The sequence below is a fragment of the Cyclopterus lumpus genome, chromosome 8 (assembly GCF_009769545.1).
Source record: "Cyclopterus lumpus isolate fCycLum1 chromosome 8, fCycLum1.pri, whole genome shotgun sequence".
NCBI classification, from domain to species: domain Eukaryota; kingdom Metazoa; phylum Chordata; class Actinopteri; order Perciformes; family Cyclopteridae; genus Cyclopterus; species Cyclopterus lumpus.
The window spans coordinates 14,395,713-14,418,285 of NC_046973.1; the positions used below are offsets into that span (position 1 = coordinate 14,395,713).

Below are 22,573 nucleotides of genomic sequence, written 5' to 3' on the forward strand. Positions count from 1 at the left end.
AAACAAACACAGAATATTCAGAAAATGTTCTGGAATAACAATCTTCCAACAAACTACTCTTTAAATGAGTTACACCTTCAAGGTCAAACAACATTTACATTTTAAAAAGCGAATAAAATCTTATATTAAAATGAAGCCTGGCAATTCAACGGCTCTTTAGTTTTGCTTGACTATAAATCAATTCTAAATCTTAAGACAGTGGGTCTCATTGACCGGAGCACATGGTACTCTTTCTATTTGGCAATGATTCGGTAAGAGGCAGAATTGGCAGAGGGGTGAGGAGGAGTTTGTATTGAGAATCAATGTGAAAAATGACAGATGAAGGAGGCCATGTGTTTCAGATGTAGATGGCACATATTTGCTCTGGCACACACCTTATATCTGTCATATCTTGTTTTTCGCTGTGGTGTTTAAAGTGCAGCATAAGGACACTATATGCAGGCACGGTTATTTGTACCATGTTCAGTAATGGCTTCTATGACATCAAAACAAATGACAACGGACCAATTAATAAATCTAATGTCTGTCTGAACATCTCGACTTCTCTTCTCCCTGCCGACTATATTTGTAACAACTTCTCCAAACTCTTTTATTTCCTCTTTATTTGTCAAAACTCTCGAGCCCTTACCACAGTCTGGTACCTATGTTTTTATAAGTCTGAAATAAATCGGATCTTTTCATTGTCTAATTGTCAAAAAAAAAAGAAGAAAATCTTATGTTAAGGAACCAACAAAAAGATCAGATTTGTCAGACACTAGTGATACAAATCCAACATGGGCTACAGGAGTAGTGTGAGTGTGGCTTTGTGTCTCAGAACTCGTCATCAGAGCTGAGCAGCAGGGTCTTTTCGTTGTCCGCGCGGGTGCTGAGGTTACTGTGGCTGCGGGAGAGGGGCGGTCCCCCACTTCGCTCCAGTGTGGACTGCTGGGTGTACTGCTGATAAGCCGGGGAGAAGTTGTGGATGGCATCCTGGACCATGTCCCCTGGATTCATGGTCTCCTTCAGGCTGCTGGAGATGCTCTTCATTGGGGCACAGCGGCCTGAAGGTGCGGTGGGGGGGAGAGAGGTTGGAATATCAATAAAGAGAACAGAAGTGTGGTTGTGGGGGGTGGGGGCGGGGTTATGAAAGTGACAGACGATGAGTGAGAAAATCGCGAGGCTGTTTCCTTCAAACTGTCAAGGGAATTTTCCAAATAGATCGACATTTTGAAGTAAAATATAAAATATTTAATATATTTAAATCTGATCTCTGAATGCCATATACATGCAAATCACAAAATAAAGCAACAGTGGGTAGTGTGAGATTAGTGGAGGTCAAAATGAATGCACACTTTATAACACTATGCAGGTGATGATTTAAAACCAGGTTACACTCATTTACATTGCTTATTGTTTCACTGCTGGGAGAGAGAGAATTAGAGGGAACCACTGAGCTAAATTGTGCCAAGTAAAATGTCGCTGGCAGCTAAATGAACATAAAGAAACTAAAACAAGACAGCCGGGGATTTTAAATGAGTGAACTGAACTCATGCTGAACTGAAAACAAATGTCAAAGTAATGGACATTTGACCACATTCAAACACCAACGGGCAAATGAAAAAACACTTGTGGGGGCAAAACATACAGAACTCTGGTGAAACACGGCTAGCATCAGACCTACCGTACTGTCCATAGATAGGAAAGGAGCCTTTCAGCGCAGCACAGTGAAGGAGAGAGGGAAAGAAAAGGAGACAGAGAGAGACAAGGAACAACAGAAAGTCAAGATGAAAATGAAGGAAAGGCAGAAGAATAAGACTCAACATATATAGAGAGCGTCAAAGACAGGAATCAAAGTGAAATAGGTTGGGACACAAAGTGTGAGGTCACGTCAGAGTGCAGAACAACAGTCCATATCCAGGACCATTCACATTCAGAGCAGAACGATCATAAAGTACCAAACAGACTCTCTTCTCTCATCTACATATGTTGCGTTAATGTTTTGATCTCACACCCATCAAAATGACCCCAGCCCCCTGAATACAGCCCTCACCATACGAGTCCAGCCTTTTATCCATGTAGACCTTGTAAGTAAAGGCGTGGCGCAGAGCAACAGCAGCAAAGAACATCTCGATGCAGACGATGAAGTTTTGGTAACCGGCGGCAACCGTTCCCTCGCCCACAGAGAAGCCCGCCGAGCTGATCTGAGGGATGGCTCCGCACTTCTCCAGGATGGCCAGCAGCACACCTGAATCGTACAAAAGAGAGGCGGCAGAGCGCAAAAAAAAAAAAAGAGAAGGAAATCGTAAACAAGAGCGCAGGCACAAAATAACGTTGTCGGAGACACACAAATTGAACAAACGCCTATTACAAAGTGGGGAAAGAGTCAAGAGATTTTATAACCTCACAAATTAAACAAAGCGGTTTGTTAAGTACAGTATGTAACATTGCATTTCACATTTTTTGTTTCCAACCTCTTGGAAATTCACACTATTTTGATAGGAAGGACATTTTGAAAGCCGGACTTCTCACCTTGCCAGAAGGAGAGAAATATGACCGACTTGACCATGAAGAACTTGAGCATGGGGTTGTACGGGACAAGCAGTTCGTGCGTGGCGAAGTAGAAGAGGAAGAGCGCGTAGAGCGACAGGCTGACGGAGACGTTGTAGATGATGGTCACGTACAGGTAGCCACTCGCCACGCTGCAGGAGAGAGGCACAGGGGAGAGAGAGTGTGCTTTAGTGATGACACACGTGGCCAACGTCCAGGTTTTTTGCTGAAGTTGGTCGGTGTTGCGCGACAAGTCAGATCACAATAGATCACAACTCCGGAAGATGCCCGTGCTGCGACTGTGGAAACATACTTGAAGTCTCCATCTCTGTATTTCCCGAAGGCCTGAAGAATGACAGTGATCACTGCCATCAGGGGCTTTACCACGCAGAACTGGAGAGTAGCCTGAAGAGGCAAGAGTGAGAAAAGTAGAGAGTCAGTGGAAAGCAACGATGCTCCACCGGCTTGTTTCACTTAGAAGTCTTCATCTGTCTAAACTGAGTATATAGCTTCTGAAAACCAGCAATACTCAATGAGACATGAAGGAAACTTGTATAATGTTAACATTAACATGTTATACCAATACAGCTGATCTATTAACAAACACCTTGCATCGTATATTTGAGTATCTTAATTTGACATGACAGTTACTTTGTTGGCTACCTACAGTTATTCAAAGCAGCTCTCATAAATATGAATCAAAATATACAGAATTTACCGAAAAAGATCAGTCAATGAATACATAGGTCTAACACCCTTTGAGTAATTTTAAACAAAGGACAGTATATGATCCACGAGAGTGATCGGTACCTGTTTGCAAAACCTGAGGAAACCAATGGAGTACGTCCTGCCCCACAGACAGCAGGTCCCATACACACAGCTTGACCTAAATGGAAGAGCAGGTTCAAATTCGACAGGCTACTTTAACACAAAATTACCATCAACAAAGAGACAAATTAGAAGGAAAAAGAATAACATCAGAAAAGCAAGGAAGACTCACTCAATCTGTTTCCCTCGGATCTCAGCCATGATGGCGCTCTCTCCTCCGAGATACTCGTAACACAGACTCAGGAAGTTGTAGATGACAAAGGCTGAAGAGTGTCACACATTGGGAAAAAATGTAGGTTTATCATTAGTGTCTGTGAAATAACTCCCAGGATTCACAGCCATAAAAAAGAAAAAAGCCCATTTGTTAGGAAAATAGAGGATGAACCAATCAGGAGAAGGCCTGAAAATAATTTACGACTGGTTACGCAGTAACTGAGCAGAGACCCTGAACCTGAATGCATCTATACCAAGGTTTTACAAAAATATTTAGAAACACAGGACATTTCTAACGGCCCCCAAAACCGTGTTGTCAGCGATCTGTGTGACTGTCATAATTACAGTTAAGTTTTGCAGATTTTGTTCCAGAACTGCTGAGCGAACCACTTCGAGGCAGAAAGGTGAGTCACCCCCCCAATCGGCGGGCTTAGAGATGCTTGTGTAATGTTGTGAGTGAGGCATAAGCCTAAGCGTAATTGTCAGGTACAGTATAGGTGAAGCCGAGTGAGAACGGGACGCAGTGAGCTGCACACCTCTGAGGCCATGATATTCACTCATCTAATGCTTTGCATAGCTACGGCTAATAAAGATAGAAATCACATCGGAGCATGTGGTGTTTCTTCGTGTTGGTCTGTCACAGCATCATGGGCCTAAGAGCTGCACCAGGTGGGTCTCTAATCCCTTTGTATGGTGGGCCCTGATATGTAATCAACCTAATAAACGCAGACAGCTACACTGGTTGCCAATGTACCTGCTCTCACCTTCTTCAAAAAGGTGCAACTTCTTACCTTCCTATACATTTAGACAAAAAGCATATTCAGTAATTGAAGCCCGTGAGAGGACAGAGTGGTTTGTTTTCATCCGCTGCCGCAGGTGTTCTCGGGCTAATTTAAGGGTAACCCACAGACACCGGCTCCCCACTGGCTCCGCTCTCAGTTTAATAGTGAGCCTGTGACTGTAGCACACTGAAAACCCTGCCAGTGGGGGCTTCGTTAATGTTGCAGGATTACTGCACTCTAAAAGGGTACTTTCCCTGCTTCTGGCTTGAAAGGCGCTCTATTTGACGCACAGTGAGAGCCTAAATATCCGAGACGTTAATATTAATCTAGACGTGCAATTGTGGAGACGAAGACTGTGCAACTATAGAGTGAGTTGTCTGTGACTTTTATATCCAATAACCTCTATAATATTCTGATAATATTCTATAATATGTACTGGATTGTGATGCACTCCCAAAGTGGCAGTATAGTACTGAGCACATCTTTCACGTAATAGGCACATAATGGCCCCAAGATGGGCAACTTTTGATCAGCCATAAAGGTGCATAGCATTTGTGCAAAGGTGTCACCATTAAGCCTGAACTCAAAGTGCATGTTACGCTGTTTATGAACTATGTTGGGAGAGGGACACGATAATAATCGCCTAAATCGTTCTAAAAAAAAAAAAGAAGAAGAAGTATTGTTTAGTATATAAGATGATAGGAACAATAACCAACAGCATGCTCAGGCAATTATCCTCATAGATCACATGGGACAATCAAAGCAAATTGCCTCAAAAATAACCACAGTATGATATATATATACTGTATATATAATTGCTTGTTTTATTCCTCCGCGAGGGACTGTAAAAAAGCTTGTCTGCTCACAAATGAGATGGCGTTTCAAAATCTTCTCAAGGATTTGCTCGTTTTCCTGCAGTTGCTAGGAAACGGGTTCCCCCCCTTCCCTGCATTCCCAAGAGGCCACGGAGACACGAGGACAAAGATGGCAACCTTTGCAAATGAAGACACTGCAAAGGCCATCTGCCACTGGGGTATCGCATCACGTTAATTCTCACAGCCGTATTTCTGCTGGGAGTCAAAAGACACATTGGAACTCTACAAACTCGCCACCGTGAATATTCAGCCGTTTGCCAAATATGGCACCGTAAAATCCGGCGCACTGCGTCCACTCACCTTCGTAGCAGTCTCGGACTGTGTCAAAGTACACATAATACTCCTCATTGGTGAAAAACAGAAGGCTGAGCCAGGAGTCAAAGGCATAGATGGGGACTATGAAGAGGATCCGAACGATGTGCCTCTGCTCATTTGGAGAGCTGTAGTAACGCAGGTGCATGTAGATCTAAAAAGAAGAGGGCAAGAAAAAAAAAAAAGCCAATAGGTCCGAAATCCTTTATGCTTGAGCTATAGAAAGGCAAATGTCTATTCAATGTTATTTTACGATTCTGTCGCAAATGTGGTGCACAGACGAGTCACTCCCAGAGCCTGAAACTGAGGCAGATCTGATGTCATGAGGCCTCACGCCCCGTATCAGGTGGTGATATTAACACTGCATGTCCATGTGTGTGTATGGTGACTGAATGCAGCATGGAGACCAGATTCTTTTGGATAAGCGATAGAAACATCAGCAGGTATTAACTTTTAACTTGTTTACAACAGCAGGGCATAGCGAGGCACATGTATCCCTCTAATAGAGGGCCAGGAGAATCACAGTGGAGGGTTTTACATGGTGCCATTTTCTGTGGGTCTGTATATTCCGGGACCCGTGTACTTGTTCATAAAGAGGCCAAAATGTGTCCTGCTAAATTTCCTGTACGGCTCACTGGGTGAAACCATGTGGGGGGAAGGGTCTGGGTCTGGGAACTGGTTTATATGTAAAAGTAAACAGGATGGTTTTGTGGGTTTTTTTGCTTGGTAAAATGTGGAATGTGTGAGTGAAGATGAGATAGGCTGATTTTTAGGAGTGACGGTACATCATTTATTCATCCATCTTTTTCTCTGACAGTTTTTTTTCCTCGGGCACGTAGCTTTTAAGTCAGATGTTTAATTAAACAGGACATATAACGCGGTGGATAAATGGGTTTAAATCGGGAACTAATTGCCACCTGATGAAAACTGCATGTCTGGGCAGGTCACACGGCCTGTTTGGGGTAACTGACACCGGGCTTTCATCACTCCTATTGAGAGCAGCAGACGGCAGGAAGAACAGGCGGGCCCCTGTGTCTGCTTCATCTCCCTTCCACTTCACACAATGTCGCACCGATCACCTTTCCCGGTCTGTAAACAGACACACACCTTTGGTCGCATTAACAAACAGTGGGCGACAATACACCAAGCGAGACAGTGCAGTCCGCTCGCAGGGCTTGTTGCTAGGTGACACACACACACACACACACACACACACACACACACACACACACGGGGCGGGTCAATAAATTGACACAAACAACAGCACTTGTGCACTGTACTGTGTCTATCTGCACCACTATCACTAAACAAACACCCGCAGCCCCAGAGGTTTTCAACACTCTCCTAACTTCAGCATTTGGGAGGAGCTTTCTCAACTTTTTTTAACTGCATGCATGTGTTCAGTGTGTGAGCGTTCATCCGGCCTTGGATTACACCGGTGCTCGTGGAAAAATACTCCTGGGTGTGAATGAGTCTACTGTTTTTAGTTTTTTGATAAAAAAAGGAGCTATTTGTACTCAACAAACCATCCATACGTGAAGGTGAAAGGCAGGACAGTGGGTAGACTTGAAAGATCATGAGCGAGGTTCATTTTAGTGAAGTGTTCAAGCTTAACCCAGAAGCTACCACACCAAGCAGTGTCGAGCTTTGCGATACTAATGCTGTGTTTCGACCGATAATAGTGCAGCGTGGATACAATTAAATAAAAAGCCTTGTTCATTTCAATAAGAAATTAAGATTTACCCGGGCCGCTCCTCACCTGGTGACATGTGATCAGAAGCGCTGTCCAGACGAAAAACCCAGAGATAGTTTGGGCAGTCGCGGTCATGAGGAAAATTGGCTCTTCTGGCGTGACCACCGGGGCTTCCGGCACCCAGGAGGTGTTGGATTGCTGTGGGGCCACCGTGGCTGGGGGCCCCGGGGCGAAGCCGACAGGAGAGTCATTCCCCAGCCGCTCTGCCAGGCCGAGGTCTCGCCGCCAAAGTTGATCCATCTGCATGAAGAAAGGATGCATATGAGACTTAATAAACAAAAATATATGTGCTCTTTGGCTAATGCAAGCTAATTTCACCCAGACATTTTGAATAAGTAGTCGCCCTTACATTACATTTACATTACATGTCATTTAGCTGACACTTTTATCCAAAGCGACTTACAATAAGTGCATTAAACCATGAGTCCAAACTCAGAACAACAAGAATCAAGCAAGTACAATTTCTTCAATAACGTTAAACTACAGAGTACTATCCGTACGTGCCATTTAAGTGCTACTAAAGTGCTAAACAACAAAGTGCTATCGGTAAGGGACATTTAAGTGCTACTAGATTGATACTACGGCTCTACCATCCCTATTCAAGGTATAGTCAAAAAAGATGTGTTTTTAGTTTGCGATGGAAGATGTAGAGACTTTCTGCTGTCCTGATGTAAATGGGGAGCTCGTTCCACCAATGAGGAGCCAGCACAGCAAACAGTCGTGATTTTGTTGAGTGTTTAGCTCGAAGTGAAGGAGCTACGAGCCGATTGGCAGAAGCCGAGCGAAGTGAACGGGCTGGGGTGTACGGTTTGACTATGTCCTGGATGTAGACCGGACCCGATCTGTTCGCAGCACGGTACGCAAGTACCAATGTTTTGAAGCGGATGCGGGCGGCCACCGGTAACCAGTGAAGGTCGCAGAGGAGCGGAGTAGTGTGGGTAAATTTCGGGAGGTTGAAGACCAGTCGAGCAGCTGCATTCTGGATGAGCTGTAGAGGTCGAATGGCATTAGCAGGTAGACCTGCCAGGAGGGAGTTGCAATAGTCCAGCCGTGAGATGACCAGAGCCTGGACCAGAACCTGTGCCGCCTTCTGAGTGAGAAGGGGTCGTATTCTCCTGATGTTGTACAGCATGTACCTACAGGAGTGTGTTATTGCGGTAATGTCGGCAGTCAGGTAGAGTTGACTGTCGAGTGTCACACCGAGGTTCCTGGCAGTCAGAGTCGGAGCCAGCACTGAGTTGTTGAAGTTAATAGTTAGGTCGTGGGTGGGAGAGCCTTTTCCTGGAAGGAGGAGAAGTTCAGTCTTGTCCGGGTTAATTTTCAGGTGGTGTGCGGACATCCACTGAGAGACGTCGGTCAGACAGGCAGAGATTCATGCTGCTACCTGTGTTTCAGATTGGGGAAACGAGAGGATCAGTTGGGTGTCGTCAGCATAGCTGTGGTAGGTGAAGCCATGCGAGCGAAGGACAGAGCCAAGAGAATTGGTGTACAGAGAGAAGAGAAGAGGACCAAGGACTGAACCCTGAGGGACCCCAGTAGTCAGAGGAGAGTGGGTTTCTTCAGGAGAGGGTTGACTCTTGCCTCCTTCAGAGAGTTAGGGAAACAGCCGGTTGAGAGGGAGGTGTTAATAAGATGGGTGAGAAAGGGAAGAAGGTCCGGAGCAATGGACTGGAGAATGTGAGAAGGGATGGGGTCAAGGGGGCAGGTGGTTGGGCGGGCAGAGGTTACCAAGGTAAGGACTTGATTAGGAGACAGGGGGATAAAAGAGGGAACAAGGGGGAAGAAGGTGGAGTTACTGGAGGTGTAGTTATGGAAGATGGATTAGTAAATGAAGAGCATATGTCGTCTATCTTTTTTGTAAAGTAGTTAACAAAGTGGGTTGGTAGAAGGGTGGAGGGAGGGGTGGGGGGGGGGGGGGGGGGGGGGGGGACCAGGGGGGTCAAGGAGGTTGGAAAAAATTGAGAAGAGCTTTTTAGGGTTAGATAAAGAGGATTCGATTCTGGATTGGTAGAACAGACTTTTGGCTGCAGAGATGGACGCAGAGAAGGAGGAGAGAAGAGATTGATAGGCGAGCAGGTCGCTCCCCTTCTTGTTCCCTGTGCTTTGCTGAGGAAGGAAGAAGAACAGTGTTGCTAGAAGTGATGCTCATAACACAAATAGTTTAGAGTAATTAGACACTTTTGCACAAATCACCAAAGTTTTGGCCTTGGGTGCTGCAGCAACATGAAAGTGGAATCGATTGAAACAACTGTTAGACGTATGTCACCTCGTGTAAAATGTGTGCTCCCTGAAATGGATAACGGACAATATTTTTGCGCACAAAATAAGTGCCCATGCAAAAACGAATGTCGGATTCAAGACAGCCAATTTTTCTCTTACCGCCATGCATGTTAGTGAATCTGCATACTGCAATCTGCCACGCCCCCATCTCTCCATATAAGGAAATAGGTTTGCCAGGAAGTTGTACGAGAGAAGATTTGCTCCGAAATCAAAAGAAGCAAAAATAATTCGACAAACTGAACATTGTCCTTTTCAACATGGATGTTTTAATGCACTCCATTGTAATCTATGACTCTGACACTCAGTTTTTAAAGGTTGAACAATTTAATCATAACAATAACTGATATGGTATGCATTTAATACATTTGGCCAATGCATTAGTAAACCAACGGTGCTAAATGTTGTTGATTAAAGCCTTTTTTTAATTAATGTCGGATTTAGTTATCTTTCAAAGACAGCGGGGCCTCCATCATTAATGCATACCCTCTACACATGGTTCTATGCACACATGGTTGTGATACGTTTCCCCAGTGTGGAGTGGCTTGTCACATATTTGAGCTTATTCCTCAACATTCAGTCAAAAATGAAGCTAACTGCACTGCCCAAAAACCTCTGAATCGTCTTTATTGGGTTTGCACTGCATCAACCCATATGCCAATGCTGCATTTGGGCCACGTCAGCAGAATGGGAGGATTTCTCTCCCACTGGAATATCCCCATATCTCTGAATTTCTAAAAAGGATTTATAAGAGAAAATAAAACAAGCCATCATATTTCCTGCACTGATTTGGACAAATGAGAACAAGAACTCCACAAACTGGATCAAAAGCATCCAGAAAGCCACTCCACCGCCCACGAGATCAAATCATTGAAGGCCTGTCAGTACCGTCATCTCTCCAACTACGCAAGTGTCTTGGTGTGGATTCCAGGAAGGCAAAAATCTGATAATTCAGTGTAAGCTAATTTCCCGGTGACTTTCAAACCCCCCTGTACTCCAGCTAAATATAGGTTGGCTATGGATGACTCATGCTGCTTACCAATGTGATCAACATTAAGCAGACTATTTAACAACTGTGATGTACACAACTGTTATTGAGGGGAGGTTTTATCATGGTATTTATGCATGTACTTATGTATTTACCAACCATGGTTGGATGCAAGCCAGTTAAAACAGGTTGTTATAATAAAACTATCTATATATCCGATTAAAAATAAATATGGGATCAGGTCTGTGCTCACTTGAGCCTTTACAAGCACCACATCGACAACACAGCTCGGTGCTTCCCAGTGAGCCACAGACAAGAGAGAGGCAACTCGCAATCCTGCAGACTGCACCCGGGTAGGTATCAAAACATGCATTGTACTTTGACCTCAATCGAATCAGCGGTCTTTGTGACAGGCCATCAGAAGCACTGGAGAGCATCCGGCCATTGAGGCCGTTTCCAAGCAGAGGCACTGAAGAGCACTCCATGGTGACCACGTCTCTTTTTAATTGCTCTAAGTGTAGCTATTGTAGAGCCCACAAAGAACCACACGCGCACACACACACACACACACACACACACACACACACAAAACAGTCTGCGTTAAGATAACCCCCCTCCCCTGCTGAAGTGAAATAAAATGGTAGCTGTTGTTGAGAGCTCGCAGCTCCATCCTCCTCCTCCTGCTGCTTCACTCACCTCATCCGCCGTCGTTTGATCTGCGCTGGATTGAATCAAAGCTTCGGCTTAGCTCATCGTCGCAAATCTTTTTTAGAGTGAATTGGCCAAGCGTTAACATTCAGACCACAGCCACCCACTCATCTGATCGCTGCAGAACTTGCCTCTTTTTTCTTCTTCTTTCCTCCAGCTGGAGTCGGCAGCTGAGCGTTAACTGCGCCGAGCTAACGCTAGCTAGCTAGCCTGCTGTTCCCCGTGAAGTCTAAACCGCTTTAAAGAGGCGACGCGCTCACCTCCACCGACATGTCTGTGAGCAGCTGCTGGCTTTATCTCGCCGGTTCCCCTCCGAAGCTGATGGAGACAGCGTTCCGTTATTTCCTCCACATCATCATCAGCTTGCAGTTCGCTGTACAGTCAGCAGCTGCCACTGGAAAACTCCGCTGATGGCGCATGCGTATTGACCATGTTTATTTTTCCGGGTCTCTGTGCGATTGACATGACGTAACTTTGGACTGCACTGCATGTTGTTATTATGGTGTTAAACAAAAACCAATAAGCAGCAATAAGAAAAAGCTGAGACAGAGAGAAAGGTCAGCGAAAAGTTGTGCGCAACGTTATTCATTTTTATTACTTCATAAAATATACACAAATACTGTTGTAAATAAAGTGTGTTAAAGAACTGTACAAGATATCAGTACACAATACATAAAGTGAATTCCCCATCACCTCAACCTTTTTTCTATCACTCCCAACCAAAGCGCTCACAATGCCACTGGGTCACGGTGGCCTGTACAAAGACACACACACACACACACACACACACACACTCCTTTTTTGAATGACATCATCAAGGTTGCTGGAGATTAAAATCCAAAAAGGTGACGTCAATCATTAGCATATCATTGTGCAGAAGGAATATTGAAAGCCCTATGTATTATATGAGGTTGACAACCTTTGACTCGTAATAGAACCAAAAGAGACAGGCACAAAAAATAAAACCGAACACTACTTCTAAAACAATGCGGGAAGATGAAGTGAAACAAAAAGAGAACGGAAGGTTATTTCAAATATATAGTTTAACATTAATAGCAGAGAAGCGGGGATACAACGGTATGCTAACAGACAGAATGTATATTGTATTATTAGCAGGGATTCACTGCATCACTCTCTCGCGCTCACAAACACACACAATATTGGTTGACCCAGCTGGCAAAAGAACAGTAGCCCATTCCACAATTTAGTCCTTTAAATACCTAAAAGTCTGAACCCAGCCCCAATTTATGTCATTAGTATGCATTTTTCTACTTTACACTTTAAAACAAAAGAACAACATTTTGGCTTTACATTGAAATAAAAAAAAAAATATTTACAGTGCAGTAAAGATTTAAAAAAAATTTCATTGGATGTCCCATCCCCCTAAGAGGCACCCCCAACAGAGCCTGTCCACTCCCCCATGACTTCCAATAACAGAAATAAAAATGGTAACATTTAGAACTATCATAAAAATTGCAGCCACTATTTGTTAGCCAAAATGGGCAGCTATGGTCTCTGGTCAAATACACGGAGAATTTCCTGAGGAGCTTCCCTCAAGACTTGGGAGTGTGTCTTTGCAATATCTATGGTCATTCGTCACCTTACCCACGCACAAAAAAAACAAAGAAAACACCGAAGTCCAAACAGGCAAAGTAAGGGGAGGTGGAGGTTTTGAGGGACAGTAAATCATCACAACGTGATGAAGGGCAAGCGAGCACCAATTGCTACTTCACCGGGAAATATTACTCTACAACAGCTAAAACTCCACTTGTTTATCCTTTTCCAAAGCTACCGTTCTTTTTGTCCACTAATCTTTTATCTACCACGCCCTGTTTGTTCCATCTTTTAACTGTTATTTCCCCCCCCCCCCCAAAAAAAGGAAACTCATAACAAGCTCCCAATTTAAGATATTCTCCTGAAAGATGAAAAGGTGACACTGAAAATGTGTTTTTCGCTGTGTTGAACTGAAAAAGAAAAATCTTTACTAAGCCTATATCAATCACTAAGTCGACCTTTGATGAGAAACATGCGCATGTCCCGGATACCTTTTTAGCTTCTTTGACGCCAACTGCTCTTTACATGTGTCTGACAGAAGGTACCGAGGGAAATGTTTTGAGGGGTGGAGCAGGTATGAGCAACCATGGAGTAAAAATGGTGTAGGACTGTCATTCATTTGCTTTTCGTATTGTGGTGGTCCACGGTTCAGCAAAAAAAAGTTCATGAAAGAGTGCATGTTGGATACCGCCACGTACTTCCCTGGATCCTGAAAAAAATAAAATTCACTGTCCTTTTCCAAAGATCCACGTGTCCATTGGCAATCATCTTTTCATAAGACGGGGTAAAAACAAAAGGAAAAATAAAAATCGGGGCGATGAACATACCTTGCAGCCCTGCAACGACAAGCGGAGCGATAAGTTATTAAAGAGGATGATGGATTGGTAGGCGCGGCATTTCTGCAGTCGGCATGGGGATAAGTGAGTGACATAAGACCTCACCTGTCAGTTTCATGTGCATGCAGAGCCAAAGAATTCTACTTCCCAATGTGCTCAAATGGCACGCTGACCTGCAAGAGAGGAGAATGAAGACATGATACGGACTGTCGGCCAACAACAACAACACTGTTCTGACAACTTTGACAAATGATTTCATAAGACATCTAAAAACACATGACTAAGTACAACAGATTGTTTTAGAACAGTGTTAACCAAGTTAAAACTTCTTGACCATTAAACTTGTGGAGTTGATTCTGGTTTCAAAAGCCATTTGCTGGAGCAGATTCAGCACAACAACTATGTGTTTGTTTAAAAACACTTCAGCACTGCACTGTATAAACACTTCAGCACTGCACTGTATGAACAGTCAGCCATGCGACAAATAAGTGCGTATTACACACGTTTAAAAAAAACAAAAAACATTTAAAGGAAGTGCCAACTTAGTTTGAGGGTTATTTTTTTAGGCTTCAGTTTGGGGTGCTGTTTAATTTACTGGGATTCTATTGCGCAAGAGTTCTTATTTGGTAGAAATAAATTGCGGGTAGAAGAAGGGCTGGATGATAGTTCCATTCGCTTTTATCCCTTCAAGACTATATTCTTGATGTTGAGACATTTTCGCATTCAAATATTGTGGCTCACAACTCATATCTTTAATTGAACACCACATGCCTGGCCGACCAAAGGAGCAGAGAATGGTTTCTCACCTGCGATGTGGAAATTCTGGATTGGTCATGGCGGGCTGTGAGGTCGGAGGACGAGACGTTGGCAGGAGCCCCGCGGTGGAGCCGCATGCTCACCTTCCTCTCCCTCTCTGCGCGAGAAATCGCACGAGGCGACGTGTTCCCTGAAAGGAGGTATACAATTGTGAACTGATAACACGTTCTGCAGATATTCAAGAGGAAAACTATTGCCGCGTCAGCGTAATATGGCTTTGTTAAGACAGACGGCAGGAGTTTCAAACTTGGGCATTTCAGCAGAAAGCTCACCAGACTGCTGGACCCGCGAGGCAGGGTTAGAGATGGCCTGCTCTGGCCCATTCCGGACTCTGTTGGCAGCTGCAGGGCTGGGACCTGGGGGCAGGCCCCGCGACGCAGACACCCTCGGGGCTCCTCCGATTCGCTCGTCCCTCTCGTCTCCCGCCCTCCTCTCCCGTTCCCCATCCTCAGCTGTTCGACTTGCACCCTGATGGATGGGATCATGAACAAAATGTAGCTTTGAATAAACTGAACTATATTGCAAGCTTTTTTGAATCAAAGAGGGCTGAATGATAACGTCAACACTTCAGTGACAAACTACATGGAAACTTACAAATTTTAGCATGTTCCAGTCAAAGACGTAGTCGTAGGAGAAGCCCTGGCGGTGGAACAGATTTCTGAAGAGCTGTCGTAGGTAAGAGTAGTCTGGCTTGTCATCAAAACGGAGGGAACGGCAGAAATTCAGGTATGTGGAGAACTCAGCTGGAGGAGAACAAATAAGCAAACTCAGTACGCAAACTCTCTCACACACACACACACACACACACACGCACGCACGCACGCACGCACGCACACACAACCACACACACAACCACACTGTTGCTGCACACCATTTCAGAACTACAGGTAAGTTGCTGCCCAAAACACAGAGGCACCACAAAAATCTTACTTACAAGGATATCCTTTGCAAAGAACCTCGATGGGTGTGGACATTTTCTTCTCACTGATTCGTTCATACTTCTGTCTCTTGGTAGCGGCCTTGAGACCCTGCCAGGGGAGGGAGCCCAGGTTGAAGTACATGAGGACATAGCCAAGAGACTCCAGGTCGTCACGTCTGGACTGCTCTGTTAACAAAAGAAGAAGAGTGCATACAAGAGTGAGGAACTGAGGGATCTCAGCTGAAGATCATAAATATCCTATTTAATGTTTTTGAAATAAAATGTGGTTTCTTACAACCAGTCAGTCACAGCCTATAGAGGCACTTCTTACAGAGGAACTTGTGAAGTCCGTTATTCATGAAAGCACACAAAAGAACCTCCTGAACACGGCAAAGCAAGGTATGGACATCACAACACAAGCCATTGATGGCTGATTAGGTTCCACATTCAATGCATACTTTTCAAAAGTCAATGTTATCTTAACAAAATACAGAGATATGCAACTTGTTGGGACTGCAGCTGTTTAGATAGTAAACTATAATACTAGTTTAAATAGTTAGCCATATAAAAAAGCTCTGCACTACACTAAAATGACAACAGCGCTGTTTTCCACACCAGTCGGCACTTACTACTTTCTCCCTCATGAGCCCTCTTCCTTCACATCCCCTGTATGATCTGATAGGGTGAGTATAAACAAAAAGACGATGTACAGAGGAGGGCCCATCCAAAAGGAAAAAAGTGGAAAGAAGAGAGGGAATGGCGGATGTCAATAAAGAAGAGTTTGTGGTATGTAGAGCTAGAATTGTTAGCTTCCTGACTGAAAAAAGCAACTGTAAGAATTCCAAATGTAAAAAGTTAATGGGATTGTCCCATTGGATTTGGGATTATTGCAAAAAATAAGATCTGTGGTAAACAAGTTTATGATATTTACACATTTGGTTCAGCAAGATAATCTGAACAAATGGATCACCAATGTTATACATTTTTTTAAAGCATAAATGCAAACGGTGGAAGTTTGTGTTTCAGGACTCATTCCTATTACTTTGAAAAATTGTAATGACTGATTAAGATTTTTTTTTAAAAGATTCCAAAAACTACTGTAGACAGGGAAAATCTGGCACGTAGTACAGTGCATTACACCTCCAGGCTAGGGATGAATGTCATGTAGAGGTAGATATCATCAGTAACCCAAGCTCTGATGAATTACATTTAACATGGTGGCGAGAGGCAGCTGTCAAAGTAGAGCGAGGGTGTGACCCTGATGAGGCAGAAGGTTTGTAAGCAACATGACAAGGGCTGAACGCTCTTATCCATACAATGTAATGTGAGTCATAAAGAAGTGAAGAAGCATATTCTCTTTCCATTGTGACTGACATTGTGTCTCGCTGCATTTCTGTTTGCTTTCATCAGGATTATCCAGACTTTTAGACAACCACTCTGCCGTGGTAGTAATACATAGAATGTAAACAAAGATAAATCACAGCTCCAACAGGGGCTTTCTAGAACCCTTCATTACACAAGTCTACAACAGAACTCCCTAACATCATGCGTGTTGTGAATAACATGGCCAGGTGGTCAAGAACCAACAGCAGTACCATTTTCTGAGGGTCTAATCCAATGTTCTGCATAAAAGGTAACCAATTTAGCACCAATTGTTGATACCCAACACACATCAAAACATACTCTCCAAATGTAGCTTACCAATTCCAAGATGCGTGTTGATGGAGGCATAGCGCGCTGTGCCAGTCAGGTTCTTGTTCTCCCTGTAAGGGATGTGCTGGTGTGTGCGGGCATCGCGGTACTTTTTGGCAAGGCCAAAGTCAATGATGTACACCAGGTTACCCTTCTTGCCAAGCCCCATGAGGAAGTTGTCAGGCTTAACGTCCCGATGGATGAAATTCTTGGAATGGATGTACTCAATACGACTTATCTGAAAACAGGTGATACAAAGAGGTCAGGTTCTGCAGCACAAAACAAAAAAACACTTCACAATTAGGATACATTGGGCAGTGTCACGGTGGCATAAATACACAGCAACAAAGTCCAATGCTGTCAAATCAGCACTGTCCTTGTGTTTTAGAACAGTTGTAGGTGCACTCTATACATCTATACCCTGAGCAAACTAAGGACATGAAAGGAGGACATGGGAGGACAGCAGGATATATGAAGTCAGGACAGGGGAAGGTGATGACCCCAGGCTATAAGTGGAGAGTCAAACGCCCATATAAAAAGGACTGACACAGCAACCTGGCTGCAGTTGGAACAAAAGGTGAGAGGAGTTGCGTTTGAACAATTGACGTATGAAATTAAATATTTAGGCCAGCAGTCTAAAAAGACAAAGCCAGAATTATAGAGTACACTGGCTGCACCAGAGTAGTGGAGACATTATATCTACAATCTTCAAAGAAGCCTCAGGGGAATCATGTGCAAAAAATAATGGTTTGTGTCATACCATCTGGTCTGCCAAAAGCAGGACAGTCTTTAGGCTGAACTTCCGGGAGCAAAAGTTGAAAAGGTCCTCCAGACTGGGACCAAGCAGCTCCATGACCATCACGTTGTAGTCTCCCTCTGCACCACACCACTTTATCGATGGAATACCCACTAGAACACACACAGTCAGCATGAAGTTCGTTCAACCCGTTTCACCGGCAGTCTGGCACACCTACAGTTTAAATTATTGTACTTGCCATTATTAGGACTCAAATACATTTCTTTAAAGCAAAGTAAATTCTATACAAGCTAATCAATATCTTGAAAATGCCTTAATGTATGTTTACCGAGGGTGGATTCAGATTACAAGAATTTGAAAAAGTTTGTTAAAAGACGTCATCGTACAACTTTCCAGCAGGCTTAGTGGGATATATGCATCTAGAATATTATGAGTGACATTTGATAAGGAATGCTTGAAGAATCTCGTCAAAACAACAGTCACTCTTTTACCTCCTCCTTGCATCATCTTGTAGAACTTGCTTTCAATGTGCAACTGTGGGTGTTTGGTCTTCACACATTCCAGCTTGATGGCTACCTCCTCACCGGTGGCAATGTTGGCACCTGAGGAGACACAAAAGTACAACTATCAGTACTATCATAATGTGTACAGCTTGTTTATCTCCCTCCATTTACATTCTATATTAGTATCATAATGTGTACAGTTTGGCCCAGCATTATTACAGATTTCAATATTGTCCTATTTGTGTTACTGTACTACTCTAAATAGAGCTTTGAATTGAGTTAAACTATAGCTGTAAGAGCCATTGCAATTGTGCCTGTACCAGGAAAATGATTGATGAATATGAAGGAAAATCCAGTTTGGTGCCAAGAGAAGTTAGGATGAATTGACGTTGCAGTATGAAGAGAGAGACTGTCCAGAAACTAATGTGGAAAGACCCTTAACAGAAGAGACACATGGAAAGTTGGGCATGGCATGCAAACACACAAAAAAAGACACTTACCAAGGTAAATGTCGCCAAAGGAGCCACTCCCTATCTTTCGGCCGAGCCGGTACTTGTTCCCCACTCTCAGCTCCATGTTTGTGGGTTGTCACTGTCACAAACAGAAAAATAGAGATGATCATAAGAATGTGAAGGACACGTGACACAGTAGCGCATCTCAGATGTGCCACTTTTCTCTCTCACCACTAACTCAAAAACATTACAGGATGAGTTACTGTGCAAATCAGCTGAACGTAGCATCGGGCATTTCTCCCTCTCCCCCTCCCCCCTTTCCCGCCCGAGTGACAGTGAAGATATTCTCAAGAGTCAGTCAGCTGCTCACAGCATGATCCAGCCTGAACACACTGAACTGACCGCGTGTTTGTGTGAGAATGTAGCCTGGGCAGGGCTAGTTGATCAGCCAACAGCTGTCTGACCTCCAGAAATGCACGATTAGATTTGTATGTCCGCTGGGAGGGGGAGGTGGTTGCAGTGAGATCAGCGAAAGCTGGGAAGGTAGGAAAAAGAAAACACAGCAAAATTAAGGGGCTACATAGAATCGTCAGTTGCAACTTGGAGCAGAAACGGCTGCTGCACAAGAACAAAACATTGGCACAGATGAGTAAATGAAGTGCGTCGTCTGAGCTGACCTGCACGTGATGCTCGAGCAGGATCATCATTTATTTAGTACGCTCTCTACCACGCCACATTGTGCAGCCACTGCAAAAGCAAGACTAAGCTCTCCACTGTTCTGTACGAGCACTGCCAAGGGAGAGGAGGCACGAGCAGCCGCGGAGCGCTGGCTGGTTCTGTCCGTGTCAAGGCCCTCAGACAATTCTGTGCGATGAACTTCAGGAAGCAAAGTGCTGTGGAGAACGTATCGACGGAGAGCATCTTTTATCTAAGGGATTCACTTCCTCACCACCAATTTGGGAAAACTATGTAAACAAAACGGAACCCTTTATAGCAACAGCATACTCTCGTTCCAAAATCAGCACTGCTGCATCTTCAAATAACACTTCCAGTCATGTGACTTATTGACAATTGACTAGGGCTGGAAATTATGGGGAAAATATATAATTATATTTTTTACCAAATACCTCGATATGGGTTGACCATAGGTATTTTAACAATCTGAGATGTTTTATTGAAAAAAAAAAAACACATGTGTATACACATTCATATCAATATATTGTGAAGCTCTAAAATAGAGCATAACATTGTTCCAGATTCCTGCCTCGATCCCCCTCCCCTATAGATAAATAGTCTCAAACCAACTCAGAAATTGCTAAACAAAGCGTTCTCAGAAACCTCAGTTTTGAGAACATGCCAATTCAAGCCAGCAGAAGAAGAGTCATCAATTCTGCAGGATCAGTGCATAGCATTCTGTCTACTTTCTGCCAGAACCTCCTTTGTCCCAACATAAATTATCCCACAAGTTACTTTGCTTGATTGTAAGCACTTGGATTAAAAGAAGAAAAAAAAGAGCGCTGCAGACACCAGCTCTGTTCTAAAACTACTTAAAAACAAAGATGACTAATATTGTCTTTGATAAACTGAGCAGTGTTTAAAACTCAAAACAAACTGCAGTGCACAGGCCTTGCAAGTAAAAAAAGACTGAACCATCATATCGTAAGATGCCCTCGACCCCGTCAACTCTAGCAGATGAGAAGACAACCTGCCGTCGTTGATGTGATGGAGGCAGATAGATTCGGGTTAATAAAAGGGTTGGGTTTCATTACACCAAGAGGGTGTCTCATGTGCTGTAGCCATGGACTCGATTTAGGGCGCAACATTAATCACAAGGCTACACAGTGAGTGTCATTGATTAATTGCTTGGTACTGTAATGGTGACACAATTTAAAACCGCACAGTGCCTCGCAGCATATTTAAGACTGCGTACATGTGGCCGTCACTCGCATGCACTCATTTGTTTACTCCAAAAAGCCTCAGCAAAAGGAAAACTTGCTATTGCAATGCTAAGCTTAGTGAAAACCTGGCAGCGAAGTGGAGAATGCATCATTGGATGTTTGTCAATGTGGCCTTGTGTGATGTGAAGCAAGTGGAATTAACACATTGCACCATGTGCTGTTATGGTTGTGAGGGTCTCCAGGTCAGTGGGCTGTGGTTGAAACGCCTATTCTTTTTTTTAAAACACCTGAATCCCAGGTGTGATGCCATTTTGCATGTGTTTACACGTAATCAGTCGAGACCCACTTATGCAGAAAGTGCCATACAATGAAAGCCACAAAAGAAGTCCTCTTTAAAACATGTTTTTTTTTTTTTTTTAAAAGAGTGAAATAGTGCCAGAGGATTTCACAGTCACATGAAACAGAGCACTGCTACGCCTCTCAGTCGGGCAGCTGTCACTCTACAATCAGCTCGTGTGTTACCGACTCGACACTAAATGCATGAACAAAAAACAAACAAAAGTTAGTTTAATATGCATTACCGGTAAATGGCAGATGTCAGACGACGTCGCTCTTTCGTGATATACATTGGTCGAGAAGCAAGTCAGTTAGCTACGATTTGACGTTACAACTAATATCAGCTAACGCTACATTTCATTAAAACACCGAAACAGCTTCGGGTTTCTAAACGTCCGTTTGTATAATGCGCAGACTCCGTGCGTTACGTTAGTAAAATACCAATGTGAGGCATTTAAATGTCACGTTAGTACGCGTTAGCTGCTCAGAGGAAGCTACGTTAGCCGAGCCGCGACACGCAACGTTACTGCACCAATATCCTTTTAGATATTAAAGTTACCGGTTAATGTGCACGCTAACGTTATGTCGTACTTTCCCATATATTTGGTTTCCAACCGCACCCATTATTGTACTGGGCTCGTCCCGTGTGGATATAGCCATCCCCGCTGCTCGCCCCCTCCCCCGCTTCCTGTACGCCGTGAATACAAGACTCCGGTTCGGCCGAATCAGGCCCCTTTTCCCCCTCGGTTTCGGTGGTTCCCCGACCCACCACTCACCCGATATTGGGTTCGTCCGAGAGCTGGTTCCGTCGAGGTTCTGCTCCGATGGTTGTCAGTCGGACAGGGACATGGGCTGACGAGGATGGGCGCGGATTCTGGCGGCTCTCATATCCCCAGCTCTTAGCTCTGTCGTCGGTTGCACTCCCTGTTGATAGTCCCTGAGAAGCTCCAGCAGCGCGGCGGCCGTCCTCCACTCGAGTCTGTCTCCCCCTCTCGTTACTCAACCGCGCGCCCGTTCACAACGTCGATGATGTCATTCTCTGGATGTCAGGGCACAGTCGTTAAAGGAAAACGTCACATCCAACTGCTCCTTCCTCGAGAACACTTGACCACTCACTAATTACCCCGTTTATTTACGTTACTCGCTTTGAGTCACAATGCAGTTTGCAAAATGAATCTGGTCGTACTGGTTGTCTTTATGTGAGGAGTAAAACGCATATATATCATGCTATGCCAGTAAATAATAATAATATAATAGTAAATAATATAATAATATTAAGAGTTTATCCTGTGGTCAAAGTTCATCAGTTGGTGCATACCAAGCATCTCTCATGTCCTAGTTGTTCCCTCACATCTTCTAAATGACACCATTTAAGGCATATACATCTGGGCGTTTGTGTTCCACAAATTGTGGTTATGTTTATCTGCACATATTGAAAATGGTAATTTTGGGGAAATTCATTCAACCCATGCTTAAAATCTGTGAGAAAACAGTGGTCTATAAACACGTTTTTTTGGTGGCAACAGTAAGTTTTCACCCAAGCCAACG

At 43.9% G+C, this 22,573-nt stretch overlaps 2 protein-coding genes across 7 annotated transcripts; both read right to left on the reverse strand.

The window, feature by feature from the left end:
• Window positions 1-584: 584 nt before the first annotated feature.
• On the reverse strand, window positions 585-11,681 carry LOC117734853 (transmembrane protein 184B). 5 transcript variants are annotated; one of them, XM_034539150.1, is made up of 9 exons: window positions 11,523-11,681; window positions 7,296-7,529; window positions 5,525-5,690; window positions 3,527-3,617; window positions 3,337-3,412; window positions 2,840-2,931; window positions 2,509-2,678; window positions 2,030-2,224; window positions 585-1,040 (listed from the first exon to the last, which is right to left on the reverse strand). In XM_034539150.1, the coding sequence occupies exons 1-9, from the start codon at window positions 11,532-11,534 to the stop codon at window positions 811-813; spliced, it is 1,266 nt and encodes a 421-aa protein (XP_034395041.1). In that variant the 5' UTR covers window positions 11,535-11,681; the 3' UTR covers window positions 585-810. The 5 variants fall into 5 exon arrangements, with proteins under 5 accessions (XP_034395041.1, XP_034395042.1, XP_034395043.1 ...); XM_034539151.1 differs by having other exon boundaries at window positions 11,394-11,681; XM_034539152.1 differs by having other exon boundaries at window positions 11,251-11,669.
• A 150-nt stretch (window positions 11,682-11,831) lies between these two features.
• Window positions 11,832-22,127, reverse strand: LOC117735140 (casein kinase I). Of its 2 annotated transcripts, none has more exons than XM_034539604.1 (12): window positions 21,802-22,127; window positions 18,840-18,930; window positions 18,328-18,438; window positions 17,840-17,988; window positions 17,089-17,317; window positions 15,403-15,573; window positions 15,063-15,211; window positions 14,741-14,936; window positions 14,459-14,598; window positions 13,758-13,825; window positions 13,644-13,652; window positions 11,832-13,525 (listed from the first exon to the last, which is right to left on the reverse strand). In XM_034539604.1, exons 2-10 carry the CDS (start codon window positions 18,913-18,915, stop codon window positions 13,793-13,795), a joined length of 1,254 nt encoding a protein of 417 aa, XP_034395495.1. In that variant the 5' UTR covers window positions 18,916-18,930; window positions 21,802-22,127; the 3' UTR covers window positions 11,832-13,525; window positions 13,644-13,652; window positions 13,758-13,792. The 2 variants fall into 2 exon arrangements, with proteins under 2 accessions (XP_034395495.1, XP_034395494.1); XM_034539603.1 differs by adding an exon at window positions 19,194-19,326 and having other exon boundaries at window positions 11,832-13,652; window positions 21,802-22,069.
• Between the last annotated feature and the right edge of the window lie 446 nt (window positions 22,128-22,573).